Source organism: Pantherophis guttatus, chromosome 1, assembly GCF_059756535.1.
Source record: "Pantherophis guttatus breed Tessera chromosome 1, ASM5975653v1, whole genome shotgun sequence".
NCBI classification, from domain to species: Eukaryota; Metazoa; Chordata; class Lepidosauria; order Squamata; family Colubridae; genus Pantherophis; species Pantherophis guttatus.
This window is the reverse complement of record NC_142063.1, coordinates 297,150,394-297,177,587: the sequence shown is the minus strand read 5'-3', so window position 1 is coordinate 297,177,587 and position 27,194 is coordinate 297,150,394. Positions and strand designations below refer to the sequence as shown.

General features: G+C 36.0%; 1 protein-coding gene across 5 annotated transcripts in view; it reads left to right on the top strand.

The window, feature by feature from the left end:
• Positions 1 to 27,194, top strand: part of SPATA17 (spermatogenesis associated 17) — a 92,811-nt gene that overhangs the window by 59,284 nt on the left and 6,333 nt on the right. For all 5 annotated transcript variants that reach the window (XM_034427841.3, XM_087883183.1, XM_034427842.3 and 2 more), the window contains 2 exons: positions 1,319 to 1,467; positions 9,639 to 9,771. In XM_034427841.3, coding sequence (XP_034283732.3) covers positions 1,319 to 1,467; positions 9,639 to 9,771 — 282 coding nt within the window. The remainder of the gene's footprint in view (positions 1 to 1,318; positions 1,468 to 9,638; positions 9,772 to 27,194) is intronic.

Sequence of the window (27,194 nt, the reverse complement as noted above, 5' to 3'; positions counted from 1 at the left end):
ACTGTGAAAATTTGTAGCTGAGACAACTGAATCAGGTAGCGCATTCCAGACTTTGACAACTCTATTACAGAAATCATATTTTTACAAGTTTACAAGTCAAGTTTAGAATGATTTACATTTAGTTTAAAGTGGTTGTTCACGTGCGTATTATTCCAAATTAAAACAGAAAAAATCATTTACAGATAAAACATTACTATGTATAATTTTGTATGGAATACCTAGGTCTGACCTCAAGCACCACAGTTCTAAGTTATCCAGACTGAGAATTTCAAGCCTAGTAGCATCAGGAATTCTATTGTGTATAGAAGAGCGCAAGACTTTTCTCGTGAAGTACTTCTGAACTCGCTTGATTGTATTGATGTCAGATATATGGTAGAGATTCAAAACAGTTGAACAATATCGGGGGTGGGTTCTACTTATCTTTACTACCGGTTCACAACGGGGCCGCGCGCGCTCGCTTTGCTCACACAGAAGCTTCTGCGCATGCGCAGAAGCATTTTGATGACGTCAGGGTCAGTGGGTGGAGCCTCCCATCGGTTTTACTACTGGTTCTATAGAACCGGTGCGAACTGGGGGCAACCCACCACTGAACAATACTCTAAAATTGGTCTAGCATAAGTTTTGTAAGCTCTAATTAGCAATACAATGTTTCCAGAAAAAGAGCTTTGCAACATTAAGTTTACAACTCTTAATGCTTTTTTAGCAATGCTGTTACAGTGAGCTTTGGAGCATAAATCATCAGAGATAAGTACACCTAGGTCCTTAACAAAGTGAGGGTCATCTGCTAGATCAATGCCATCTAGCTTATACTTGACATTCTGATTATGTTTATCAATATGTAAGACAGAGCATTTATTAATCGAAATTTGAAGTTGCCAAATAGATGATCATTCAGACACATAGTTGAGTTCACTATACTTTGCTATAATTCTGCTATAGTTAGCAATTCTGCTATAGTTTGCACTATAGTTTGCTATAATTATGCTATAGTTTGCAATTTATGTGAGCCGGTCATACAAAGAATTACAAACAGTTGGGGCACATCTTTATCCATTTCCTCTAGTATTGTGAAAACGTATCTATGTCATTATATTATTTGCATCTGAAATAAAAACTAACAAATCACATTTAAGTTTCAAATTGCAAACAATCATTGTTTTTATTTTAAGAGAATATCATGATTCTCTTTCTAGAAACTATCATTATCTAAAGGTAAAATGAAGATATTAATTGCAAACATTATTTCTTCTCTGTATACAATCTAAACTCCTCGAAAATAAAAGAAGGCAAAAATAAATACTTTACCTGAAATTCTCAGGGACCCTTCCGTGATACTGTTGACGTACTGCAGCAACGGTTCAAACCCTTGGAACCATCTGTGCGGGTGGCACCCTCAAGTATTTCACTTCAACTTGCCCAAGAAAAACAAAAACAAGAAGAATGGCGAAATCGTATACAGGATGAAACGTATGTGACTTATCTTTTCTGTTTTATGTAATATAGTGGTGCTTTAAGCTTGTTCAATTTATTTGGAATGAATGGAGACAAAATCTGCTTGACTTTTCTAAACAGGTTGATTCATTGGTTGGATTATTATTCTGTAGTAATCCAATTGTTTGATTGATTGATTGATTGATTGTGACCCATTCAACAAGCTCCAAATAGCTCACAATATAAATATATGAAATATTTTAGAAAACTCTAATATGTGTATAATTATGTGTATGTAAAAAATACCAAGTAGTTGCTTTAGTTGACAAATTCTTTTACAGCATTAAGCATGATCAAATAAATTAAATATTCCTGAAAAATCACTCTGTGATTTTTCTGTCAACAACTCCGTCAAAGCAGGAAGGTTTACCAGCTTTCAGTATCAGCCCATAACCTCACTCAGTTTGTATATTCATTTGTATTATAAGAAGCACATTAACAGGTGTTATTTAGGAAAGTGTTGGCTGGAAACTGATCAGCATTGGAAATTGAGCAAATATTCATTAAAAAAAATAATACTAAGCTAAGTCTCTTAATATAGATGTCTTTATATAGACGTTGTTAGATGTTCATTTAAGCCTGTTTGTAACTTAAAAATCCCATTTATCTTCTGCATAGACCCAATCATTATGTGCTGTAAATTGATAACCCTATTGTTCAGATAGGAACACCTTCCTCTGTTTCAGCATTTCATGCTGCCACATATCATTTTAACATTCAGAATATCTTAGGTTATTAAGTGAATTTTATCACAGAAGTACTGTATAATGGACCTTTCAAAATAAGATGTTCAGAAAGACATTATTAACCCTTAGATATGAAAATTTCATTTGTAGCCTAAAATAAATTATATGATTTTAACTGAAACTGTGCCTCATTCTTTCTTTAGGGCTGCATCTGAAGGATTAATTCTGTTTTTAGTTACCATAAGCTTTTCCAGTAGCAAACATTTTAAAGATAGTTAGCGCAGCCACATGTTTCTACCCATGTGGGTATGCAGCAGAACAACCTCAAGATGTTTAGTTGCCTCAGGTAGAAGAACAAATAATGCTTCCCTCATCATAATATTTAGTGTCCAAGGAAATCCATACTATTTTTGCACTTGAGATATAATACTAAACAACTTAGTTTTTCAACCCAAATAATAACTTGAAGAATAAATTTCTTCATTTTCAAGGCATGATCAGTTACATGAAGCATCTGCCTTTTTAGTCATGGTAGGCTTGGCCTGTTTTGATAGTACTAATTACCACTTCCAGTTGATTGGAGAGCAGATCTATCACTGGACTTACTTGGGAGCAGGGAAGGGATGTGAAATACAATAACCTGGATTTGATCCATCAATCTTCCATAATAGATCATGTCAAAATACTATGCAAGTATTTTACCTATATCAGTTTCTGACAACCATTTATCTAGAAGTTATTTGCCCATATTGTTTTTATGTAGTATTGCAGGTATGTATTGTCTTCACTTGGACAAATTATTTGAGAGTTTAGCTTTGTGTTTACAAATCTGAAGAACAAAGGGAAGGTGTAAAAAAAAACACTGAATAGTATGTTGAACCAATCTCACATATCAGGATATTTTTGCAAATGATGTCTAGTTTTTCAGATGCTTTCTAACTTTAGCAATTTGAATATTTTCTGGAGTACTACTGTACTCTGATAAATAGGGATTATCATATATTTCAGATAATGTTTTAACCATTCAACATTCTGTTTGTAACTCTTCCATTTACTTTAATTACTAGCACAGTGTGTGACATTTATTAATCAGCAGAGCCTTTTTAAGTTACAATACTAAATCAGCTAACCCCATTAACACAGAATACCCCATACAAGCAGTAATAGGAATGGTAGTTACTGAGCAAATCGTATTATAAATGCTGGTGCTCTAGGGCACAGTTAAGCATGATTACCCTCTTTTGATCCAGTATTCCTCTGCCTCTTCTAGCTAATTTCCACTGGAAATTTACAAAGTAGTGCCTTCATTTTTCCACCTTAATTTTTCTAATGAAGTTCTGGTATTTTATAACACTGGGGATGCAGATAATAAGCTTCTCTATAATTAAGGAGCTCTAGAATTGTCTGCAATTAAGAGGTCTCTGTTATTTTTGATTATATAGAACTAAGCTGCATTTTATCTGAAACTTTTGCTTCTCCTGTAAACTGGTATTACAATCAAACAGCCTCATGATTTTTAGTTGAATATCAGAAAATGAGAAATATGCAATGTTAAAAACTGATAACTGGGGAATAATATAAATGTAATATAACCAGAATTTTCTGTCATTTTTGACATGTTTTTTTAATCTTTGGCAGAAATAGTTTCTATTATAATGTAATCTCATTGGTTTGAATTCTCTGAATTAAATTTTCTTCTTCATATGTATGATAATCCTCCAAATAGTTGATAATGACTATCTTATCAATACTTAATCTTTCCTAACCTCAATACAAATATAAACATCTTCAACTCTAATAAGACATCTTCACTCATCCTTATAGCCACATCTATGTGTGTTAATAGCCTTTAACAGCAATGATAGGATAGTATACCCTTAAATAGCAATGTCAGGATAGCAAATAAGACCTGATGGAAGCATAATGAAAAGTATAGATAGTGATCTGAATGCTAAACCTCTGTTATTCTAATCTAGAATCACCAGTCTTTTACATACTGTATTGCAAAGTGGATTCCTATTTAGATCGTAAGTGTTCATTAAGTGAGCTCTACAACAGGGCTGTCAAACTCGCGACCCACAGGCCAGATGTGTCATGTGCTGACCACAGCCACACCTAGTTTAGCAAAGGGGGAAAAGTCACAATACATCACGTGACACCGCTGTGACAATACGAGTTTGACACCCCTGCTCTACATGGTATTATTCTTATCCTTCCAATTTAAAATGAATTCATGAAATATATTTTGTTGGCTTGGACGTACTTTTTCAGCTTGCCAAGACTATTCTAAATCTGACTGTTCTATCCTGTGTGTTACTGCCAATTAATTTGATGACTTTCTCTACATACCGTATTTTTCGCTCCATAAGATGCACTTTTTTTCCTCTCAAAAGTGGGTGGAAATGTCTGTGCATCTTATGGAGTGAACATGGGAGACAGGCAGCAGCGGCGAACCGCAGCAGTGATCCCTGCCGCCTGGAACTGCTGATCAGTGATATTCTGGGACGCCGATTCAACCACCTATCAGCTGCTCAGAGGCAAAGGCTCCAGTGTTTCCTGACAGAGGCAGCAGAAACAGAGGAGGCAGGCTGTTTGCTGTTTGCTGCAAGGACACTAGCCAGATGAATACCAGATGGACGCTGGGAGGCAGAGGCAGATTTTTTTTCTTGTTTTCCTCCTCTAAACCTAGGTGCATCTTATGGTCAGGAGCGAAAAATATGGTAAATGTCAGCAAATTAAATCAGGAATTTATGAAACTATTTATCATTGGTAGAATTTGTCTGCTGTCAAATTAATATTAAAATTATTGAAATTTATTCATTCCTCCAAATTTCTCTTGGGTAATTTGAATGTAGAATGGTAGATATGTCCAGGTAGGAGAGGCAGAATTAAAGCACCATCACACAAATGCCATGTCTTTCTTACGTAATTATGTCATGTATCAAGATAGAAGTATGTAATGGTTTTTGCCTTATGACATTACTGGGTGCATGTTGTCATTTTTGTGTCATCACAGAAGGCAGTGGACACTGCAAGGTAATATTTAAGTTTTCTACCTATCTCAGTAGCCTAAAGCAGATCTCCACAATCTCCACTATCAATAATATTTCTTTCTCTTTTTATTTTTACCCAAATGTTCTCAAGTAACTTACTACGTGGAGATTTGTGGTTTTCATCAGATGTGTGCAACCTTTTACATAAAATGTTGCTTTGCTCCCTTACAGTTTGATATTGAGTACTTTATACATTATTTCAGATTGTCTGAACACTTTACAGTGTAGTGCATGTGGCAAGCTCAGCAGCTATTATAGCACTGTAATACAAGTAAAATTTGGTTTTACCAAACACAAAATCACATCCTGTAGGAATCAAATTCACATTAATAAACCACATTGACTTTTTACCCTTATTTGAGGAGCAACTTTCTAGAAGCATAAAATTTTCCATTTATTCAGATTAACTTTATGTTGAAGTATGTAGGTCTCTGATTCAAAATCTAAACAGGGAAATCTGGTTCTATATGACTATTCAAAATCATTTAAATTCATGATTTTGTTTTGCTTAAATTCCCCATTGTTTTGGCAATTTCATGTTCAAACTTTAGTGAAAGCCATTTTGTTATATGTTTTAATATATTTATCATTCATCTGGATAATTAATTCTTTCATTTTCCAAAAAAATCTTCTGTGATCTTGGCTATTCTCCATGTTTATTTTATTATAAAATGCTTCCTGGGAATATAAATTTAAGTTTAATTTCTAATAGTGTCAGTAGTCCTAGAAATAATGGAGTTTCTACCGTAAAGTACATATTTCTACAGTAAGTAAGTAACATTGTCACTGATGGTTTGCAACAATGTGCACCTTATCACAAAAAGCAAAACTTCTTCTGAATATTTAGACTACCTAAATTCCATGCTTCCATAGGCAAATTCCTAAATACTAGCCTTGTCATTTCAGTCGTCATCCAATCCCTAGAGAGAGCCAATTTTCTTTAATGTCTGAACCGAAGAAAAATGTACTATTAAAATGCAATTCAGAAGTGATAAAAACTCTAAGTGGAGCAGCCGGCTTTCTGTACCTCCTATGTATACTCAGGGACATTGGGGCCACATTAATTTTTTGTGTGTGTGATGTCCATCCCAAGTGCAAATTAGCCCTGGAAGTGCTATAATCCGTCTTATATGAGAGCCACCTGTCCCATGAGTATATACATGCTTCTGTAGCTTTGTATAATTTAAAGCTCTGCTTCTTCTGTGCTATTGTTTTGTTAATTTTCAAGAGCCCTTGGTTTAGAAGGCTTTATGGGCAATTTGACTGGCCAGATGCTAATAAAGACCAATTTGTTTCTCCACAAGGAAGGTTTATTGATGTAATTTACAGCTGATAAAATATTAATTTCTTTCAACAGAGAATTTTTACATAAAATTCAGTAAGTTTATTAAAATAAGAGGCTATTTTAAAATAAGCAGGCTTTTTAATTGACATTACAAAAGTAATACATAGCAAATATATTGTAATATTGTTAATGCTTCAGAAAATATAACTGTCCTCAATTTCCCCCTTTTTTACATTTTTCTACATAACCTCTCAGAAAATAACATTTTAAATTTCTATATAGAAAGAATTTAAAAACTCACCTGAGTTATTCCAGTTCAGTGAAATTTAGAGATGCAGTGTGGAAGATGCACTTCATGTGGCACAGCCTTTGAGCCAAAAATGGAGAGTTATAACAACCTATAGTATATAATGTAGGAGTTAGATTTGTTCAGAAATGGTATATAAAACAGTCATACTGAAACAGTTGCACCAAAGGACAATGGCTTCTGCTCTGCTTTAAGGGTTGAGTAAAAAAATTAAAATTCAGTCATTTACAGTTCAGCAATTCTTTTCGTTTTATACCTGCCAAAGGTATAAAGTGTTGCTGAAAGGTCTCATTGCATTATATCATCATGGGGAGATGGAATATAGGGCCTTCTCTGCTTTCGCAGCCTAATCGTCAGATATTCTTCCTTCAGTGGTTCAAGATTCACCTTATTTCAGCGCTTAGTTAAGACCTGCCTGTCTACACAAGCCTGAAGATACAATCAGTTTTTGTTTATTGTGTTTTATTTGTTCTTGAATCTGTCTATTCATTGTGGTCCATCATAAATCAATGATGTGAAGCAGATTTAAAAATGTTTAAATAAATAAACATCAGAGGTTATAGTGTAGCTCTTCCTCAGTAATTTTTTTTTTTTAATTTTTGATTTATATGCCACCCTTCTCCGGAGACTCAGGGCGGCTTACAATGCGTTAAGCAATAGCCTTCATACTTTTGTATATTTATACAAAGTCAGCTTATTGCCCCCACAAACTGGGTCCTCAATTTACCTACCTTAGAAAGGATGGAAGGCTGAGTCAACCTTGAGCCTGGTGAGATTCGAACTTACAGTAATTGCAGACAGCTGGTGTTAGTCACAATGTTATCAGTCTGCTGAGCCACCAGGCCCTGGTGATTTACCACAGTAATTACCACAGTAATTTCTGTGCTAAGTAACTGATTATGATATCCTTGTCTAGAATAGTTTCCAAAATTCTTCTCTACTGATTCTACTGCTTATAAAAGTTGCTGATACTCTCTACCTTACTGAGACCACCGTCAAAGTACAGGTAGTCCTCGACTTACAACAGTTCATTTAGTGACAGTTCATTCACAATAGCACTGAAAAAAGTGACTTATGACCATTTTTTCACACTTACGACAATTGCAGCATCCCCATGGTCACATGATCAAAATTCGGACACTTGGCAACTGACTCATATTTATGACATTTGCAATATCCTGGTATCATGTACCTTTTGCAATCTTCTGACAAGCATAGTCAATGGGAAAGCCAGATTCATTTAACAACTGTGTTACTAATGTAACAATTGCATCGATTCACTTAACAACCGTGGCAAGAAAGGTTGTAAAACGGGGCAAAATTTACTTAACAAATGTTTCACTTAACAACAGAAATTTTGGGCTCAATTGTGGTTGTAAGTTGAGGACTACCTGTAATGTGATTCAATTCCTTTTGCTTTATGCTGCCCAGACTTGGGGATACCTACCTCCTCCTTTATTCCATTTCCACCATTATCTCATGCTCCCATTAATTTCTGTTTGCTTTCCCTTTATTGTATGTGTTTTCAAATCTCCATCCACCCCACCCCTTCAAATTTTTGTATCTGTTTAGGACAGTTTTTCACTTTCATGCACCACCCCCCCCCCTTTTTTTTTTTTTTTTTTTTTTTTTTTTTTTTTTTTTTTTTTTTGCTTGCTGCTACTTTTCCCAACCCTAGTTTCTGGTATTTATTTTATTTTATTGCTTGCTTTTATTCTTCTCATTCTGCTTTCACCCATCCTCTGAACAAATTTAGAATCTTCCTTTTCATTTTCAGTACTGTTAATAGAAATACATACAAATGCCTATCAAGCTAACTAACTAAAAGTAGAGAAAATTCTAGATTAATCTCTGAGGGAAAGAAGTTTCATGGCCTGGATGAAATCATGGACATGACCTCTTAAAGTGCGGGTGCACATGTACAGATGGAGGTGATCCTTTAGGCATCTTGAGCCCAAACTGTTTAAAGCTCTAAAAGTAATTATTTATTGGAGCAATAAAGGAGTCATATAGTGAGCACTTTGGCAGCAATATTTTGAAACAGCTGTAGTTTCTGAACATTTTGAAGGGCATCTCCATTCAAACATGCTACAAAAATCCAAGCAGGAAGTAATGAAAGAATGTGACAATATAGCAAAGAGACAAAAAACTTAGAAAACAAAATGAGATTAAATGAATGAATGACATAGTCCTTTCAGCAGTTCCAAGAAGGTCCCATATCCATTTGCACTATTCAGGTGACCCAGAAGGCACAGATAAACCTTCAAGTGGCCTCAACGACTCTCAGAAAGAGTGCTAATGGCCAGATGACTGCAAAGAATATAAATCTTTCCATTCTCCACCATTCAATCAGAACTGAAGAAGCTTCTTGGAGAAGAAGCAAATTGTCTTCAAGGAAAAACAAAGGAAGTATAGTTGCCTTTTGAAAAAACACCTTTGGGACAACCATGATCTGGATGACTGAGAATCACTATATACATAAGGACAAATGCACTCCTTATATGGAAATATATATTCATTTTTCTCTTCTGAAGATTGACATTTGAGCACAATTTAATTCTTAACTTATTTGTATTATGTACTCTGCGATGAATGTTTATACTATTGCACTATAGTATAATAGTACTATTAACACTATTGTTTGCAAATGTACTACTACAACTGTTGGCTATATTAGTAGGGCATTATAAAGCAACATTGATAATTGAGGCAGGAAAAAGTTGTTTTAAATTACGATTTTCTTATTGGTAATGTACATGCTTTCTAATGAGTAAGGTAAAGTGAAAAATAATTATATATAATGTTTTACTTTTCAGGTTTATGCCATTTTCATATAATGTGCCAGATGTATATATTCCATCCATTCAGAGAGCAAGCAAATATGGTCAGTCAAATTATGGACTCAAGTATTTCCGGGAAGAACACCCAGAGAAATGGATAACAAAGAAGGTGAGCTGTATTGGATAACCAAGGATAAGATACAACTTCTTAAGGCTAGCCAAAGCAAGGGAGGGCAGGGAGGAGTTGAATGTGGAACTAGACTTGCCTTCTGTGCTGTAATGATTATATGTATATTCAAAAGATTTTAAAAATAGATTTCACAGTAGAACTCCTTGATTCTTATCTCAGAGGTAGCAGAGGAATTCCCCAGATTTATGGTCCTGGGGACTTCAATCTGCCTTCTCTGGGAGTTGGGATTGAGATGGCTCAGGAATTCATGGTTTCCATGACAACCCTGGGCTTATCCCAGGCCATCCCAGGCCCTGCATAGGACAGTAGTTACATACTTGGTATCTTCCTCTTAGAACAGTGGAGATGTGATCTGGAAGTGGTGATGGTTTTTTGACCCTTTTGTCACTCCCTGGTGGCCATGAGATTCTTTGGCAGTATCATAGAGGTGGGAGCTCTTTGATCAGTGTGTACCCAGTGACTGAGGGACCAAATGGGTTTCAGAAGTAGCTAGAGATTATTCCTGATGATCTTCTGCATGATCCAGTTGAAGTTGTCACTTGAGGGCACAAGAGGACAGCTGAGACCATGGAATAGATTGCACTCATGCAACCTCTCCTTCCCCTTGGGAACTGATATTCTCTATGGTTTATGGAAAAGTTGAGAGAGGTGAAATGGGTGAAGAAATGCCTGGAGAGCTGCTGGAAACTAACAAGGAGTAAACTCAACTTAATATGAGTGATAACCATTATTAAGGCCTATCTCATGAAGTTTCGGCAGCAGCTTCAGAGGCCCCGTCTGGATTCCTTTCAGTCCAGATTCAGGCATTGGTTCCACTTTTGGGTAATCTCTGGTGGGAGTGAAAGGAGGTAGTGTATCTATCCTTATTCTACTTGATCTCTTAGCAGCTTTTGATGCCATCAACCCAGGTATATTTTTTCACTGTCTTTGGCGGTTGGAAGTGGGTGATGCAATATTGGGCTTGTTCTCTTCCTTTCCATGGTATACTTTTGAGCTAGCTCTGGGAGTTGAAGATGGGGATCACAGTTTTCTATTATCTGAGGCCGGTCCCAATTTGTATTGATTGGGAGTGAGAAGCCCCACTTTCTGCTTCTGCTATGTGGGAAGCTGCACGGTTCGGTACTTTTTTTGGTCTTGTGAGATTATGTGAGATCATGACCATGAGGTGAGGAATCATCAATATGCTGATGACAGTTCTATATTTCTGCTACTTCTGAGTTAAGTGATATCCTTTCTCAATGCTAGGAGGCTATAGTGTTCTGAATGGGGAAACAGACTTCAATTAAACCCTGGCAAGATTGAGTGGTTTTGGATTTGGGGACCTTCTATATCTGGGGATTTATCATCTTTGGTCCTGAATGGGTTGGACTACCCCAAATAGACCCAGGGAGCAATTTGAGGGTCCATCTGAACTCACATCTCCTGTTCAAAAAGGATCTATCAGTCATAGCCAAAGGCTTTTTCCATAGCTTCATGTTGTGCACGATTTGCACCCATTTCTAGATCGAGAGGTTCTACTCACAGTCACTCATACCCTCATACTCAGTTCCCAGATGGATAACGAATGCAGATTCAACATGAGAAAAACTTTACTATTGTTTATTGCTCCATCTTTGCCATTGCATCAAAACGAGCAATTGCTTTCGGTTCAATGGATTGTTTTTCACAAAAATACAGCAGAAGATGCCAAATGATGGCTCTCTTCCTTATTAAACAAATAGTACATACCGTATTTTTTGCACTATAAGACACACTTCCCCCCCCCCCAAAGTAGGTAGAATGTCTGTGTGTCTTATAGAGCAAATATTGCAGCAGGGGGAGAGAGGTTGGTGTGGTGGCAGTGTTCGCCGCCACCACCACTGGGAACGCTGGAGTTTTCGCTGCCAAGCAGCTGATTGGTGGTTGGATCGGCCTCCTGGAATACTGCTGATCAGCTATTCTAAGCGGCAGGGATCGCCGCTGCCTGTCATCACCCATTTGCTGCTGCCCATTCGCTGCTGCTGCCATTTGCCACCACCCGATCACCACCACCCATTCGCCGTTGTCTATCACTGCGGATTGGCGGTGGCGAATGGTGGCAGTGAATGGGCAGCAGTGAATGGGCAGCAGCAATAAGTGGCGGAGAACGGGCGGTAGCAAATGGGTGGCGGCGAACAGTGGCGGTAGCGAATGGGCGGTGGCGATAGGCACCAGTGGCAATATTGATGATTTGTGGTATTCCGGGAGGCTGATCCAACCACCAATCAGCTGCTCGGCAGCAAAGGCTCCAGCATTCCCCGGCGGAGGCAGCAGACACGGAGGAGGCTGGCTGTTTGCTGCAAGGATGCTAGCCAGATGAATACCAGATAGATGCTGGGAGGCAGAAGCAGATTTTTTTTCTTGTTTTTCTCCTCTAAAGCTAATGTGCTTCTTATAGTGCGAAAAATACGGTAAATATTCAATATATACTTATTTAATTTATTTTTTAAATGTGCTGCCAGTCTCACTGTCTTAGTGCTGTATCTCCATATGTTCAGTTATATGTCTTCATAAAATGTCTATATGATTTTGCAATCTTTGTTTAAAATAGAAAAATGTGCATTTATTTTGATGCAATTTTACATTCTTATATAATTTTTTCTAATATAGAATATTTAATTTTAAATTTTACAAGTATACATACAGATTTTGGATGTGATCTTGAACTGAGAGCTGCATTTAAAAATTCAGAGACAAGCACAACATGAAGGAAGTTATATTCTAATCTGTATATTGGTTTAGGTTGAAAATCCCAAATGATTAATAATACATTTACAGGAAGTATGAATTTTTTAAAATAAGAATGCACTAGGCACCAAAAATGTAATCAACCATGGTTTGTCCCTTGTGATGAGGTAATTAAGGGATAAGAACTATTAAGCAATCTTCCACTTGTCAAAATGCTTACAATTTCATATCCATCAAAATGAAATGATAGTCCACAATCTTTAATTCAAAAAATGAAACTTCTATAAAGATTTTAGACCAATAACTTGCTAATGGCAGCAACTTTAGAGATGTTCCTTCTCTCCCAAAATAAAGAAGTGGTAATTAAGATCTTACTACTAGTAGTACTTTACATCATATACCTTGTTTTTGGTGACTTACCAGCCATTCTAAGCCTTTTTTCCTTATTTGCTCCTGTATATTTGTTTTCAGATAGAATTTTTAATATACTACAAAGTATAAAAATAGCCAGTACTCCAAACAATTAATTTAGAGAACCTAAGCATATTGCACAGAACATAAAGTTGACCTTTACCGTCTGCAGCTTTTGAAATGAAGTGGGATGTGGAAGACATCATAGGCTTAATGTGGCACATCGCTGTCTGCAGAAACTTGGGTGGGATTGTGCCTGCCCGCCCATTGCACCCGATGATTGAATCTGCTGTCACCAGCATCCAGATAATAATGAACATTGAGCTTAACGACCGTTATTATGATTATCATAATTGATGTGCGAGTGTAGTGTGTGGGGATCATTACAGCTAAACTGTATGATATGTATGATAGAGGAACATGGCGTGATTATGGATAATTTTATTTTTACACACTGATTGGGATAAAATATGTTTTCAACAGCCCATTTTATAATAATCTTAGAAAAAAGTCTGTGCGTGTACATGTGATCCAGGTCTGCTGCAAAATAGCAATTCAAAAAAAAAAATTCACATTACAAATATTGATAATTAATTAGATAATTAATGACAAAAGCAATTCCTCTTCAGAATGCAGGTTATATTAATCAAAGTTAATATACAAAGTTAAAAATTTAACAATAATGTTTAATCAAGTTCCAATGTGATATATGATTTGCAAAAAGTTATCAAAGAATAGGTTCTGAAATATCTTTTTGCATACAGTGAAATAGGTTCTGGATTTGATCGTAGATCTAATATGTAAAAGTTATGGCATTCTAACTTTTTTAAATGCACTTCTCTTTATACAGCATGATCTTCTTTTTTTCTCTCCATCTTTAATCCTGATGATTGAGAGAATCTCATTGACGACAAAGGATGTGGCAAAGCAAATAATAACTGCACAGCTCAATCAGCAAAAAAATAATAATTGCTGTCTCAAAAACAAGACCACAGTCCGTTTGTACTATCATATTAGATTCAGGTTCCCTAATCAGAAAGTTAAATACACACAAATATACAAGCCCAAACAGCATTTTTAGAAGATTACTAATGGATCAAAAAAATAATAATTTGGAAGGTAGAATATAAAGTGGTGATTACGAGAATCTGAGCCATTCAGTGAAATTTGCATGAAAAAAGTAATTGTCAGCATTTTCTAACATTTGAAAAGGGTTTGTCAGCAACCATTTGAATATTTTATAAAACTTGATTTTCAGTTCTGTAATTTCTCAGCAAAAACATTCTGTGCTCTAATAGTACTGTGGGATTTCAAAGAATAAGCAGATTCTAAAGTGAAATTATATGGTACTTATTATATCATCTAACTAACAATCCAGTGTGATTTGTTTATTGTATAATAAATCTCTTGTGTTGCCTATTGCCTACCTTTAATAAGAAAGCTAGCTAGTATAAAATAAAATCAGCATTCTGATAAGTTAGCATACAAAAAGATCTCAGCTTTCCAAACAATTCTTCTTAATGGAGATGATTGAATAAAAAAGTTTGATATCTAGTTAATAATTCTGCTAATATCTTGGCAAACAGCCAAACCCATTTTGGAGCTGTCATGGAGCATCTTGTGTAAAGTTTTTTACACAGTTATCTCTTTTTGCAAAGTTATCCAGATTTGTTCTATGGGTATCCTGGGTTGTCCCAATGCATGCTAAATCCTGCTACACAGTTGAGGCCAGGAGAGAAGAAAACCCATAGCAATAAGAAAACTCAAAATGCTAAAGATTTTGTTGTGCAAAATGACATCCTTTTTTTTGTCACAGTGCAATATAAAATTCTCTACTTTTACTAATATAAATACTTTCATATTTCACTTTTTTTTTTTTACTATTTTCCTAGCCAGCATGGGAGTTTATCAGAGTTAAATCTCCCTTTAATGATTGGTCAACTACTGCTTTCTTTTCCGGGGATTCTAAGTATGTAAACTAACATTAGAAACATCTCACTTCACTTTACAGGAAGTTCTCAACCATTCATTAGCAACTATTTAAAGTTACAACACTGAAAAATGTGTCCTCACATGACCCTCCCAGAATTCTGACAGTCATGTGATCAAAATTTGGGTGCTTGGCAACTGACATATATTTACAACAGTTGCAGTGTCTGAGGGTCATATGAGTATCATATGCAATCTTCCTAGTCGACTTTCAACAAGCAATAGAGTAAGCCAGATTTGCTTAACAATGTGACAGAAAAGATTATAAAATCAGTTGCAACTCACTAAACAACCACCTTGCTTAGCAAAAGAAATTATGGTCCCAATTGTTGTAAATCGAGGATTACCTGAATCATTGTATTCATGCAGATAATGAAGTGGTTCTATTAGGATCAAGATCTTTTCATAGTCCATCTCTCCATACTGTATCCCAAAAGGAGAACCAGAAACACTTATAGATGAACTGATAGATGGTTGACCACTAACTTTGCAGTTCCTTGTTCTTAAGGCTTGTGTCACCTGTTATCTCTGTTTTTTGTGTCACCTAGCCCAATGAAGGACTCTGGAGAACTTGAAAGCTAGCATACAATACTTATTTAGGATATTTTAATTGGTCCTAGTAAGAGCACTAGTAAGTGCTCAGCTATGAATCTGGACTATTTTTCACTTTCTATTTTTGATGAAGTAATTTGTCTCTAGTCTTGTTTTCTATTCCAAAACAAAGACAGCAATGACCCCAAACCCCAAATTAGATGATAACTTTTAATCAACACATCCTAAGAGTTTGACAAATGATCTATTAAACATGCACACAATATTTCTGTCAAGATTTTCTAACTTTCACAGAATGCAAATGAGCTAAGAAATCAAACCATTCACTGTTTGCATCTGTGCTGATGGAGTTCTGCTTATTGAGCAAGGATTATATTAATATAAAGTTATTTACTTTTCTCTCTTTTCTACTTTTTCTATTTTTCTTTCTAAGAACACTGTATTGCTGTTACATCTTTTGTCATTTTACTCAGAGCAGGTCAGTTATGATGACGTTTTCAAAAAGTTTCCTAAAGAAAGTTATGATAATAATGAGGTTGACTCCATGTGGGTGTAAATTAACAATGTCCTTTAATTTATACCTGCTCTATGTTTTGCTGATACAGTCTAGTTAGTGACAGCACTTAGGTCCTTGGAAAGGAGAGAACAAGTCAATCAAACAATACAAAACCATGCATATTAAAACCGACTTGGTGCCCTGATGTGAAGCTGCTTGACTGAGCAGTGCAGTGTCAACCATGTCTTTCTTCTAATGCTAAAAGTAATGTACAGAGACAGAGTGACACTCCAAGTACAGCCTCCCATCAGCTGTAATTAATCTTTCAGTTAACAGAAGGACTAGAAAGCCTTTCATCAGCCACTTCTGAAGTCGAAGAGACCCTGCTTTTTGATGTTTGTATTCTGAGTAAAATTGTCCCCACCAGTTCTAACAAATTGAAACACCAGGCTAATTATGGCAGCTAATGAAGTGTGGGGAATGGTCGCAGCTTGTCTTGAAACTGTTCCTTCAGCTCAGATTAGAGTTTCATCAATCACTTTTTTAAACTGATCTAGAATTGCTTCTGCCCGGTGCTTGGCACTTTTAAAGCTGTTTCTGTAATTGGTTTTTCCCCAAAGCTTAGGCTGTTTTTGAAATATTATCTTTTTTAGGATAAAATACTCAAACGTATGTGTGTAGGTCAGCATGGGTGCATGTTATATATATTACTTCTATCAGCTGATCACTTGGTAGAAAACTAATAAAAATAACTCTTGATATACTGCTTTTAATCCACCTCACAATAGTAATAGAACATATTCACATATATACACATAAATGGTTATTCTTGGGCTTCAATGCATTCTGGCATAACCACATGAGACACAGGGCAAAGGAGAGATAGCCTAAATATAATCAGAGATTTCAGATTAAATGAGTTGGGATTATATTCTAGCATATATCATTCAGAAAAATCAAGTATGGCTTTGTTTTGTTTTGTTTTGAACTTCTGTAGGAAGTAATTCGCAGAAATGGTTACCGGTATATGCAATTCAGAATAACATTTCCACTTCATTTTTTCACAGTGTCAAGTTACTTACCAACTAAAATTTGAACAAATGCTATATGTTAAAATATAAATATAGCTTTCATTAAAAAATGAAATGTTAATTTGTAACATTTGTATTGTAGTACAAATTACAAATTGTAATTGTAATTACAAATTATAATTTGTAGTACATTACAAGCATTTATAGGCTTAAAAATTAACATTCCATTTCAGAAAGGTTTACATTTTCTAGAAGTGCTGATGTTTAAAATCTGAAAAATGAAGGCAATTAAAGGCAATTATGGGTTTTATTCTCTGCATTGATTTCGTTTTTACAGTTAAATGACACTTATAGATAGCTTTCCATTTTCTTCAAGTAGATCTAAAAATCTGGAGCAATAAAATTAATAACGATCAGTAATTCAGAAATTCACACCTTATCACACTTCATGAGGAGGCATATTTCAAAGTAACTGTAAGTGTGTTCTTAACAATGGTGGGACTTTTGATAAAATAGGAATCCAGTGCCAACAAAGTTATATGAAAGATTCTGTTTTCAAAAGTCCAGAGGTTCCCAAAGAAAAATTCCAGCTGATAAGTTATGCCAAAATAAAGAAGCCATGTTGACATGTTATCAAGAAGGATACGATGTCAACATGTGAGAGACACACAAAGAATGGAATGAACAAGACATTCCAAACACTGCCCAGCATTGAATCCCATAAAATGCCTAATTCTACAATTCCTTTAGTGAAAGAAACCTCCAGACCACGACTTGTTCAGAACTGGGCCGGGGAAGTGGCGGGTGGGGAAGTGCGTGCATGTACACTAAACTCTATTTGTGCGAGTGGTGGGAACCCCAGTGGTAACACATGCCCACTGCTTGTGCAAATGGAACTGCATACATGTGCTCTTGCCCACCACTTGCGCAGAACCATCCCCTCTCACCTCTCCCCCACCAATCTGCAAAGCTGGAAAGTTTGCAGAATGATGATCTAAAGGTGCCCCTTGTTTGTTTTTCTTTTCACACAATAATAACAACCTGGAGATTAAAGACAACAAAATCCTGAACAAAGAAATGTAGCTAAAGAAGAATTCTTATGATCCGGAATATCTGATGAATTCACAGACAGCCTGCCTGTTTTATGAAAAAAACCATTAAAAGATTTGTTTCAGGATTGCATGACATCTTTGCATGACATCTTTTCTTTTGAAAAGTATTTCAAACCAATGCTTCAGACTGTGAACTACCTTGTATAAACAGTGGGGTTTTTTTCACTTTCATCTATTATTAAGACCTACAAAGAAGTAGTGAGGGAGAAGGAAATCAGGTTATTACTAAAATAACCTCTAATATATGAGGGGATTTAATTGCTAATAAATAATAATTATTTTATTTTTCGCATTTCTGAACTCCATCTCCCTCAAAGAAGGTCTCTGGGCAGTACTATAAAATAACAGAATTTAAAAACAGTACCATATATAAAAATTAAAATGTTAGAACTAAAATTTCAAAATTAAAATTATTTAGAAGGAGGCAATAATAATTAAGCCCTGTTAAAGATTAATTTAAAAGGCAAAGGGTGAGATCTCAGGGCACTGATCAGCCTCACAGCTGCATGCTCCTTTGCGCTCCCCACACAAGGCCAGAGAGTCATGTTTTAGTTCCTTTTCGGAAGGACAGGAGAGTGAGAGCCTGCCTTATGCTCGGGGGAGAATATTCCACAGGGTGGGTGTAGCAGCAGAGAAGGCTCTCTTTCTAGCCCCCACCAGTGGGAGTTCTTTAACTAATATGGGGTTTGCAACATACCATCTCTGCCTGACCAGGTGGGTTGGCCAATGTAATGGGACAAAGCCAGTTCCCTATATAGCCTGGCACTATGCCATGTAGGCCTTTATACGTCACAACCAACACCCTGAATTGGTCCCAGAAGCAAACTGGTATCCAGTGCAGTTTGCGGAGCAGAGATGTTACATGTGCTTTTCTTTGGGCACCCTACACTCATGTGTGGCTGCATTCGGCACCAGCTGAAGCTTCCAGATACTTTTCAAGGGTAGCCCCATGTCAAGCACATTGCAATAATCCAAATGGGAAGTGACCAGAGCAATGAGTGACCAAATGGAGAGTATCCCTATCCAGGAAAGGGCATAACTGATGCACAACACAGAGTTGATCAAAGCCCGCCCCCCCAGCCATGGCTGCCACCTGCTCTTCAGGAAGGAGCTGTGTGTCCAAGAGGACCCTCAGATTACACACTGTCTGATGCAACCCCATCTAAGACAAAAAATGATAAACTCTTAGATGCAGAAGGGCCCATCCACAACCATTCCATGTTACCAAGTTCAGCTGAAGTATCTTGTTTCCCATCCCAGCCCCCACAGCATCCAGGCACTGCAAAATAATGTTCACAGCATCAATCATTTCCCTTGGGATGGAGATATATAACTAGGTATAATCAGGTTACTGGTGATACTTCATCCCATGGTGATGGATGATCTCACCCAGTGGTGTCATGTAGATATTAAAAAGGAGTGGATAGTGTGCACCCAACAAAGCAGGGGCTGTGAACTGGACCAATTTGGACCATCTTCGGAGAAAGCAGGTGAACCAGCATAAAACAGTGCTGAACAGTGTGTGTGTATTTGGGGGTAGGTGGGGAAAGAGAGAGCCTCACTCATACTGCGTCAATTTTATATTTTTATTATTTCAAGAGATAGTAAGAAAATGTAAGAATAAAATTTTGGAGATTACTATTTCTTTTCTGTAATATCACATAATCTTTTAACATATCTTATGTATAAACAGTAATAATAGGGATAATCCCCATTTCATGTCAACTTACTCTTTTAATAAGAGTATCTATTATACAGTAGCAAATGTTACATTTGATAAATACCATTTATTTAAACATGTAGAGAAAATTAGCTGTTATCCCCATTTAGAAAAAATAATTTTGGAAATTATCATGTAAGACTTAGACCATTTCAGTTACAACAGTCAATAAGTTTAAAATGCCAGTCCAACAATTTCATCTGTACTTTTGTTTTTTAGCTTTGATTCAGTAAAGTTCAAGGGTATCCAAGTATGAAATAGCTTGTGAGGAAATTCACATCACTGTCTTAATTTAATTTCGTTGTAATGAAGAGTGCATTCGTTCCAAAAATAGAATATTATCTCTGGCAATTTGGGTTGAAATATAGATATTAAGCATATTTAGGAAGTGCCAGGACAAAATAATAGCCCACACTTTATATATATACTGTATTTCTAGGTCTGTAAGGATGAGTAAGATATATATTTCAATAAAGAAGTACTCATAAATTACAAAAGAATAACTTTATTTTTCCTATAACATATATATATATATATATATGTGTGTGTGTGTGTGTGTGTGTGTGTGTGTGTGTGTGTATGTATGTATGTATGTATGTATGTATGTATGTATGTATGTAGGTCTTTGGTTATTCGGGTCTTCTCCCACGTAAAATTGGAAGTGTCTTGGCGACGTTTCGACGAAGTCTCATTCGTCATCTTCAGGCTGGTGTTCTCGGCTTCAATTGAGTTAGAAAATCAAGGAGTATATGAAATCCCATGCACCGCCTGCCCCACCACATACATCGGACAAACCAACAGACGAATAAGTGCACGCATAGAAGAACACAAGAACTCAGTCAGAAAAGAGGAACCAACTTCTTCCCTGGTCCAACACCTTAAAGCCACAGGACATAATATTGACTTTAAAAAGACCAGAACTATCGCCAAAACTGAACACTTTAACAACAGAATAATCAGAGAAGCCATCGAGATAGAAAAACGCCCACACAGCATGAACAAACGAGACGATACCTCCTGCCTACCAGCCATTTGGAAACCCGCCCTTATTGACAAACGAGTCCCTAACACGACGAATGACACCAGACCCACACTCACGAGAGCCACACAGGATGTCACCACCACACATCCACACCGAAAGCAGACTCAAACCCACACTGATAATGAGCCACGACCAAGGACCAGAAGCCAGACCACAGTTGCATCATTAGCCACTTTAAACCCCTCCAATCCATACATGAAGCAGACTGACACCCACCATGAAGAGCTCGCATGGCCACAAACACGAAGCCAAACAACAACAACGCAGCTCACCAGCTCAAATCCCCCTGCAACTCAGACTAAGCTGAGCACAACCAAGCCCCCACCCAAACAGAACACACCCCCAGCCAATCAGAGCACAACCAACCCCCCATCCAATCAGAGCACAGCCAAGCCCCTAACCAATCAGAACACACCTCCACCCAATCAGAACACAGCCAAGTTCCCACCCAATCAGCTCACACCCCCACTAGCAGTTAAAAGGAAGAGACAGCTGCGATCTCACATTGCTCCTGGAAGCACGAAGCCGAGAACACCAGCCTGAAGATGACGAATGAGACTTCGTCGAAACGTCGCCAAGACACTTCCAATTTTACGTGGGAGAAGACCCGAATAACCAAAGACCTACATACAAATACCCGCGAAAACCTGAGAAAACAAACAAATATATATATATATATATATATATATATATATATATATATATATATATATATATATATATATATATATAATATATATATCATATATATATATATATATATATATCATATATATATCATATATATCATATAGGAAAAATAAAGTTATTCTTTTGCAATTTATGAGTACTTTATTGAAATATATATCTTACTCATCCTTACAGACCTAGAAATACAGTAAATGTATAAGCATATATGATGCCATATTATAATACCTCAGCTAAACACAATTTAGTCAGACTAAAATTAACCTTTCTTTGGGTTTTTTTGTAGTCCTTTATGTTTTTTTACTATTTTATATTTTTTTTCCTTAGCCAATAAACTATACTTTAATGAATCATGAAGTGTAAATTAGACTACATGACATTAGTATAGCAGAATTCAATTTCCTAAGAAGCTTAACATTTACGTAAAGAGGGGTAAAACAGCTGTTTCTAATACTTGCAGATGTGAAGGCGCACTTGGAAATAGGCAGCTAAATTCCAGGAAAGCTGAGGATCAAAATAGGAAACATGACCCTATTTATAAGTGGCTAGGTGTATTGTTTTTTTCCACAATCAGGAAGAGCACTACTTTTTGAATAGCAAGTAAATATAAATTATGTCCAATAAAATCAGCTTAATTATTGCAATTCCAAAGATGCTTTTTCAAGAGGCAACTGGACTTTCTTGTTTTTCTTTGTAGATGTGTTGCTTTTGCTTAGGTATTATATAATATCTAATTTCAACAAAAGTTAGCTGTAATGATGATACATGGAGAAGAGATTAAATTATATAACTTTCTTAATTTTGGGGGGGGGAAAGTAAGAAAAGAAAAAATAATAGTCAAGAGATAATAGAAGACAAAATAAATAAAAATAGCAGATAGCAGAAAAAACAAAGATACAATTCACCGTCTTTCACAACCAAATGTAAACAAAACTTAAGCCCAACTCTTGCTCTGCAATTACAACATAGCATCCATTTTTAATAATTTATAAATATTACTAGCCGTGATTTCATTTTTTTTTCTGTTTCATGAAAAAGTCCAAAAGTGGCTTCTAATTGGTATTAAATTTAGCCAATGTCCTTTCTCTAATTAGAGCCATTGGTTTTGTCATCACATCAGCTTTACCAACCACTCTTCCATTATAGATATTGTTGGATCCTTCCAGCATTGAGTCTATAGCAGTCTTGCTGACGTTATAATATATAAGAAAAAATGCCATGCAATTTATCCAAAGTTTTGTCCATCAACCCAACAAAAATGTCTCTGGTCTGAATTGTATATTAACCTTTAATTTTCTAATTAATAACTTTAGCTTTTTACAAATCTGCCAAAGGAGATAAAATGTCCCTTGGTATTTACATCTACAACTTATATTTTAACTCCCTTTATGCATTTTTTACAATCTTTCCAGTTATAAATTCCATCTACACATTATTTTATAGAAATTCTCTGTAAGATTGTAACTTATTATACATTTCAACCCTTTTGTCCATATGTTTCCCAATGCCTCATTTATATATTATATCCAAAAATTTTAGCCGATCTTATCATGCAATCATTAACTTGTTCGTTTTCTATTTCCAGTCTCAATGAAAATTTGTATATTTTAGAAATAAGTTGTTCATCATTAGTACATAACTCAATTTCAAATGTAGTTTTATCATATGGACAGCCATATACTTTTTTATCAAGTTTAAATCTTTCTGAGAGTTACGTATGTGAAAATCACTGACATGTCTATACTTCTGATACCAAATCTTCTCTTGATTTTATTTTAAATGCACCTTGGGCATATTTTAGCAGTTCATGAGAAGAGATTAAGTTAGCTGCTCATATAATAAAGATTAGATTAAAAAACTGTTTAGTTATGATCTTATAATTCCATGATTGCTTTGAATCTTGCATGAGTTATTATGACTTTATGAAAAACTAGTAGCTCACCCTTTTCCTAATAACATTTATTTTACCATGCACTGTTCTGTTTGTCTTCCAACTGAACTGAACTCCAAACTCATCCTTTTACAAATGCTATCAAAATAGATTTATAAATCTATTTACGAACAAGCACATGGTATGTCTATATGTGTGTACACACACACATATACACCTATAAGCAGTGGTGGGATTCAAATAATTTAACAACCGGTTCTATGCCCTAATGATTTCTTCCAACAAGCAGTTCACCAAACTGCTCAGAAAGTTAACAACCGGTTCTCCCGAAGTAGTGTGAACTGGCTGAATCCCACCACTGCCTATAAGGTAAAGGTAAAAGTAAAGGTAAAGGTAAAGGTTCCCTTCGCACATATATGCTAGTCATTCCCAACTCTAGGGGGCGGTGCTCATCTCCGTTTCAAAGAGCCAGCACTGTCCGAAGACATCTCCATGGTCATGTGGCCGGCATGACTAAACGCCAAAGGTATATGGAACGCTGTTACCTTCCCACCAAAGGTGGTCCCTATTTTTCTACTTGCATTTTTTACGTGCTTTGGAACTTCTAGGTTGGCAGAAGCTGGGACAAGTAATGGGAGCTCACCCCATTATGCAGCACTAAGGATTCAAACCGCTGAACTGCTGACCTTTCAATCAACAAGCTCAGCATCTTAGCCACTGAGCCACCATGTCCCTATATACATCTATACATATACATATATACACATATTTCTTAATTACTACAATATCAAAGCTGACTCTCTGCAAAAATAAACCAGCTGTTATGAGGTATCATTTGCTATTTAGCCACTGACCATCAATTACAATTGAAAGAAAACACTGAGAGAAGTATGTTTCTTCTCGTTTTTAAGAGGCTTGGTCAATATTTATAAGTAAATTCTGTTGCAAAAATTATACCAAAATTAATATATTTTTGTCTTTGAAAGATAAAAATATTAACATTTCTAAAGACTTCTCACTGTGAGAATAATTCCCTCATATTTATAAATGTTCTCATACCCTTGTTGTCATTAGCTAAATAAAGTATGAAGCAGAATGCTAATAATATGACAGGCATGCAGAAGAATACAAAAACTTTTTTATGATGACTAGTTTTTCTATTTTAGAAATTGATGACAGGTTGATTCAAGCCTACTTATAAAATCATTAAATAAGTTGAAAATTGACTTCAATTTCTGTCAGTTAGTCTTGTTAAATTGGAGATATCTTTGTTGTTAGCTTTACTTTCATTTGGAGGAGGTAATTAGCCAGAGAGTTAGATGTGCTGCGTTTAGAGGCAGTCCACCAGCTCATTGAAAAATACCATTAAATCCTTATGTGGAAAACACTTTGTCTGAGATTGCAGCTAAGGAAGGTACTCAGCCTTCAAATGAACTCTAGGATAATATCATAAGAATGTGGAGGCTGATTGTAGATAGGAGATATGATAAAGTAACTGAAAAGATGTGCGCTTCTTTCTCAGCATACAAAAATTAAATAAAATAACCTTTTATGGATTAATGAATTTCTTAACAGTCCACAAAATGACTGGAATAAATTCCTTTCCTTGATTAGTTAAGATTTTTTTTTGTTTTCCTGAAAAGTAATATATATATATATATATATATATATATATATATATATATATATATATATATATATATATATATATACACACACACACACACACACACACACACACACACACACACATGATGGCAACCCTATGGCACACGTGCCAGAGGTGGCACACAGAGACCTCTCTGTGGGCATGCGCGCCGTCGCCAGCTGCTCTTCTTGTTTCCGGCGCCCGCAAGCGTACCAACCAGCTGGTCTGCATGCACGCCAGAGCTCCAGAAATGCAAAGACCATCTGGCCGGTTGTGCCGGCCACCTGGTCTTTGAGTTTCCGGCGTACCCGCGCAAGCGAAGACCATCTGGCTGGCACACATGCGAGAGCCAGAAACTTGAAGACCAAGTGGCCAGCACATGCATGTGCACTGGCCAGCTGGTCTTCAGGTTTTTAGTGCTCTGGCGTGCACACATTCCAGTTTGGGCACTCAGTGCCGAAAAGGTTCGCCTCCCTGATATATACTGTAGTGTAGAACATTTACTACTAATAAAATAAGTTACATCAGAGACATTTAAATTATAGCCTCTAGTAGTGCACCAACTTTCTTCAGATGCTACAACAAAAGTTTGTGAAGTGCCCCTTTTTAAAGGTTTGTAAAACCCTAATTTAGTCATTGATTTTTTAAAAATGTTTATTCATAGCAAATCTACAACTGATAGAACTTCATGGAAAGATAATGCCTACCATTCTGGTTGATTATTTTGATCAGGTTATAAATAAGAATCAGATTCCTTTAGCCCTGAGAAGTAATTGCTGGTTATGGTTAATATCCCACCTCATCTCTCTGTTTCTGAGCAATGCTACTTAAGGTGTCTAGATGTACAAGTAGGAATTGAAAATTATAGTATAGGACCCTTTCATTAGCTGAAATATTTTAAACTTGTTTCACTGAGACCAGTATTGGTGTCAATGTACTTTGTGTGAAAAGTGCAATAGCAGCATTAGTATTTGACAGCCCTTGTTGAAATAAGTGAAATTAATGGAGCTCTTTTCATATACGACAAGGCCATGGTACCCCTTTCATGCTGCTTACAGACAGAGAAAAGTCAATACTTTTTTATTACTTGATGCTGACCTACATTCTGCACTACAAGTGCCAGGCCCACTAATTGGTTTCAGTTTTGAGGAAAGTTTGCCCCAAAGAAACATTGGAGCAGATAAATCAATCTTTTTTAGGGTAGCTTAGTGGCTTTGAGCACTTTAAATGACATATGTGTTGTATTGACAAAAGGGCCTGTTATACTTATTTTGTCATGTCAAAAGCCCTAGTACTACATGGAAGTGTTAACCAGCATTAATTTGATTAACGGGAATCCCCAATTTATATTGATTAACATTTTATTTTAATAGTAGTTTCCCATTTTTTTCCTTTATTTTTCTTATCCCTCCTCCCAACCCCTTTTGTTTTTCCTGTTAAATAGCACTGCATAGTCATTAAAAGTTTGTGAAGTATCTTGCAGCTTGTAGCTTCTCAGTTCAAAGCTCTTATTTTACTATTACAGTCATTAGGATTTCAGCAAAGACTTGGATGAGGACCCCTAGAGTTAAATGGAGGGGGCCATATTTTTTGCCATTGATTTTGAAGCAGAACTTCCCACTGAGTCCTCGTAAGATATCTTTGCTATTAAATGCTTTTTTCCAAATAAAATGTAAGTACAATTGCACTGGACAACATCTGAAAACAAAACATATCTTTTTATTTACATAGAAACATATGATTGGTACCCAATGAAATAAACATTTCAGATAGTGCATAGACCCTAATTTAGTTGTAGGTGTGAGAGTGAAAACTGCATAATTCATTTATAAATCTTAAGTGGATAACTTTAGGATTGTCGATTCTGTTTGTGAAGCAAAGTGAGAAGAGAATTTTTTTTTCTTCCAAAAGATAATTCTGAAACAAGTGATTTTGGTCATTTGGACTAAGATGCCTTATCCTCTAATTCAATCTATTTTGCTGGATAGCAAGAAACACAACAAAAAAGCAAAGCTTCTTTCATATAAACAGGGTTTTACTCTGCTGATATCAGGACAAAATCTATCTAGTATATACGACCTTAAAAAGCTATTATTACATTGCAGACCTTAATTTGG